Source organism: Vigna unguiculata, chromosome 2 (genome assembly GCF_004118075.2).
Source record: "Vigna unguiculata cultivar IT97K-499-35 chromosome 2, ASM411807v1, whole genome shotgun sequence".
Taxonomy (NCBI): domain Eukaryota; kingdom Viridiplantae; phylum Streptophyta; class Magnoliopsida; order Fabales; family Fabaceae; genus Vigna; species Vigna unguiculata.
Genome location: NC_040280.1, coordinates 20,966,158 through 20,970,477, shown reverse-complemented (window position 1 = coordinate 20,970,477; position 4,320 = coordinate 20,966,158). Strand labels below are relative to the sequence as shown.

Genomic DNA, 4,320 nt, shown 5'->3' with positions numbered 1-4,320 from the left:
GAAGATTGACCAGTCAAGACTCACAAATGAGGAGAGAGATTTAACGGCTGCCTTTACATGAATGACCAATCAAAACCTGCCACATCAGCTTGCCAGTCGCATGTGATTCCTCCCTGCTCACGAAAAATTGACCAGCCGATAATTTAGAATGAAAATCAAACGGCGGAGAGACGTATCGAAAACGTAACGGGTTCCATCTCTCTATCCGTTCAACACGTGGCTCCACCGGTACAACCAGTTTCAGGTTACTTAACGGTGAACATTTTGGGACCCCACTGCCACTGCGTTCACGGTCACCGTCTTCTCTCGCCGCCGCCTACCGGACAATCCAAAAAAACAAAACAATTTTATTTTAAATCATAAAAAATTCATAACAAACAAATAATAATGATAAAAAATTAGGAAGTAATAATTATTATTTAATTGTGCATTAAGCTATGATTTAAGGGAGATAAGGGGTTGTAGAGAGGGTCCTCTCTTTCAGATTTTGCTCCAAAATCAGAACAACCAAACCTTCCATCTGATTTGCAGAGAGTTTTCTCAAGGGACCAACCAGAGACAACCAAGGACACTGTAGAGAGAGAAAGTGGTTCTTTCTGTGAGTAACATGCAATAGATATATTATGTATATATATAGAGAGAGAAAAAAGAGTTGAAGATTGTTGTTCAATTTGAAAATTGCCATCAAGTACCCTTTTTTTCTGTTCTTATTTTTTGGTTGGTTTTGGTTCCTATCCAACCCTGTAAGTTTCTAGCATTGTTTCTCTCTGGTTGCCTTTTTTTTTTTGTTCTCTTCTTCAAGTATTGCTCTCTGTGAATGGGCTCAACAGTGACTTGCTTTGCTGGTTTGGTTTTCTTCTGTTATTTGGAGATCTTGATTGAATTTTGGTTTTTCTAGTTGAATCATGAGGCGTAATGAATGATGGGTTGATTTAAAAATTTCAAACTTTTGTTGCTGCATTGGGATGTTGGATTCATTTCTGCATTCGTGTGTTCAATTGAAGTTGGTGTTGTTTCTGGCGTTTTGCATCTTTGGGATCTGTCTATCACAGAAGGGGCATTTTTGTTTTTTCCTCTAACCAAAGGTTTCATCTTTGTTATAGCATGTGAAAAACAAAGGGAAATAAAAAAGTGGTTTTTGGGGATTTGCCTTGGTGATTGGTTGAACGATATTTCGATCTGAAGAAACTTGTGTGACGGGTGTTGATTAGATGGGCCTTGCTTGCTGTGATGGGTGTTTAAATTTGTGCAAAGAAGTAAAAGGGGCAAAAATTAGGAACTTGTGAATTGAATTGGATTTCATCAATTCTGTTTGAACAGGCTCTTGATTTTGCTGTGGTGGATTGAAGTGCGAAGGCGCTCCTTTCTCTGTGGCGGAGACATGTTGGACGGTCGTTCGTGCGTTGTTCCGAGGTTGTTTTCCAGCACTTGCCAGGCAGAGAACGACTGGTCTTACATGAAGTGCTTGCTGGAGTTGGACATCAAGAATGGAAAGCGCCCTATGGAGATTGATGATGTCGAGGATGAGCCCCAGCAGCCGAGGAAGTGTACTAGGAAGTTGGATTCTTACAATAGAGTTGAAATGGCTCGAATTTCCTTTCAGAGGCAATCTATTGAGGCCAAGGATTCCGTCGTTTCCCAGATGGATCAGGAGACTATTGAGCCATTGAACGTTTGTGAAGGAGTTGTCGGAGAAGGTGGAGCTTTGACCGACCGGCGGCTACTGGGTGAGCAAGAACATGAGGAGGGTGATGGTGATTTGATGGATGTTGGTGACCATCAATCCGATGGACAGCATCAGGCTAAGCCTGGGGATTTATCAGATGAACACCGGTTGCAGCATGATGAGAATCTAATGAATTCAAGTGAGCAGCAATCTGAGCAGCAGCAGCAGCAGCATGGTGGGGATTCTTCAGATTCCGGTTCTCTCTTGCCACGCATGAACCGTGACAGCTCAATCGCGTGTCTCAGCCGGTGTTCAAGGTCAGACTACGGTTCTCTAGCCTCGCTGAATAGGAGCTTCCGGAACATAATCCGAAGTGGTGAACTCTACCAATGGAGGAGACTAAATGGGATTATGGAGCACTGGATTTATTTTTCCTGCGCCCTTCTGGAATGGGAGGCCTATGATCCAATCCGTCAGAGATGGATGCATTTGCCAAGAATGGCTTCTAATGAATGCTTCATGTGTTCAGACAAGGAATCTTTAGCTGTAGGAACCGAGCTACTTGTGTTTGGGAGGGAGCTAAGGTCTCATGTGATTTACAGATACAGTCTGTTGACAAACTCATGGACATCTGGAATGAGGATGAATGCTCCAAGATGCTTGTTTGGCTCAGCAAGTCTTGGAGAGATTGCAATATTAGCTGGTGGGTGTGATTCAGAGGGACACATCCTTGACTCTGCTGAATTATACAATTCCGAGACTCAAACATGGGAAACACTGCCAAGTATGAAGAAACCCAGGAAAATGTGTTCTGGGGTGTTTATGGATGGAAAGTTTTATGTGATAGGGGGGATTGGGGGGAGTGATTCAAGGGTGCTAACATGTGGAGAGGAGTACAATGTTCAGAGCAGAACATGGACAGAGATTCCAAACATGTCCCCGGGAAGAAGTAGTAGGGGTCCTGAGATGCCTGCAACGGCTGAGGCACCACCTTTGGTTGCAGTTGTAAATGATGAACTTTATGCTGCTGATTATGCTGACATGGAGGTTAAGAAGTATGACAAGGAAGAAAAAGTGTGGATTAGCATTGGGAGATTGCCAGAACGAGCGGTGTCGATGAATGGTTGGGGTCTTGCATTCAGGGCGTGTGGAGATAAGCTTATTGTGATTGGTGGACCAAGGACTCATGGTGAGGGTTTTATTGAACTCAATTCATGGGTGCCTAGTGCAGGGCCTCCACACTGGGATCTACTTGCTAGGAAACGTTCTGGCAATTTTGTCTATAATTGTGCTGTCATGGGATGTTGAAGCATTGAATTGTCAAAAAGTTACACATTTTGATGCTTCAAGTCCAAGGAGTGGCACAAACATTGATTCGTCCATTGACACAGGATTCTTGCTAATTGGTACATTGCCCCCCTTATTTCTTTCTGTGATATTTTTCTTTGAAAGGTTGGGGATGATGGGGACAACATTCAGAAATTACTCAAGATTAGCTGAAAAGTTTTATGGGGAGGAGCTATTCAGTCTTCTTTCTTTTTTTCTTTTTTTATGTTTAAAATTTCAACCACTATTTTGTTACATCGAAATTGGCATCTTCCCCCCCCCCCATTTCCATTGACATGTGATTTTTCGAACTTTGGTATCATGTAGCAAAGGAATAGATTAAATAATTTAAGTTCTACACAAACTTAGGTTACTGCTGTTGTTTGTTTAAGTTCTACACAAACTTCATTTTCTTGATCATAAATTTCCTAGCTTGAAGGAATGAAATAATTTTCTGAGAGTTTTGTCTTTTTCTTTCTTTTTTTTTCTTTCTTGGATTCTGTATTCATTCAATTTTGCACATTTGAATTCATGGACCTTGTATTTTGAGCTGTTTCTAGTCTGGACTTTGGTATCATATATAGAACTTTCTGTCTCCAATTTTTTAGCACTATGGCACTAAAAATGAGGAAAGTTTTCCTTTTTTTAGACTGCAACCTTGATGGAAAAATCAGTTTGCTTCTTCTGCTGTCAAAATAATTAACAGTGATTAATGTTTTGTTGTTTAAAAATCGTTATTGAACTTATGGTTAATAACTTAATACAGTGTCTTAATGTGTGGTTAAGAGGAAAATGTTTCAAAGTTGAAACTATAAATGAATGATCTTTATTATTAGACATTGATGGAATATTGTACTGCATCATTAAGCCATTATTATTACTTTCTATGTTGATTTGAGGCCACCCATCAAACAAGTTTTTTGTTGTCTTGGCAATTGCATGAAACCCTTATTTTCCAAGTGTGTCTTACACATGCATATGAAAACTTGAAATTGAAATATGAGTAGTTATTGGATGTTTCTAATTGTAAGTATATGACAATGGTCCATGTTATAGTAGGAAACTCATCTTAGTCCTGTAACAGCAGAGTTGCTTTAAATATTTTGTTGGGTTGTTGCATCACCATTATTAGACATCAAACTCCTTAAACAACTCTAGGTCCTATGTGAGTAAACTCTGATGCTCAAGTAATTAATAAAAACATAAAATAAAATAAGTATTTTTTTAATTGGTTAAAATAAGGTTTTTGAGAAGTTGAATGTGAGATCTTCTGTAGAAGTTAAAGAGCATAAACTTTATTATCAGTTATGGAAGATACTTGATTATTT

The 4,320-nt window shown here is 39.7% G+C and overlaps 1 protein-coding gene across 3 annotated transcripts; it reads left to right on the top strand.

Annotated features, from left to right (window-relative positions):
- The first annotated feature begins 412 nt into the window (after window positions 1-412).
- On the top strand, window positions 413-3,674 carry LOC114173308 (F-box/kelch-repeat protein At1g26930-like). Of its 3 annotated transcripts, none has more exons than XM_028057602.1 (2): window positions 413-598; window positions 1,321-3,674. In XM_028057602.1, exon 2 carries the CDS (start codon window positions 1,382-1,384, stop codon window positions 2,972-2,974), a length of 1,593 nt encoding a protein of 530 aa, XP_027913403.1. In that variant the 5' UTR covers window positions 413-598; window positions 1,321-1,381; the 3' UTR covers window positions 2,975-3,674. The 3 variants fall into 3 exon arrangements, with proteins under 3 accessions (XP_027913403.1, XP_027913404.1, XP_027913405.1); XM_028057603.1 differs by having other exon boundaries at window positions 465-598; window positions 1,104-3,674; XM_028057604.1 differs by having other exon boundaries at window positions 465-743.
- Window positions 3,675-4,320: the final 646 nt, after the last annotated feature.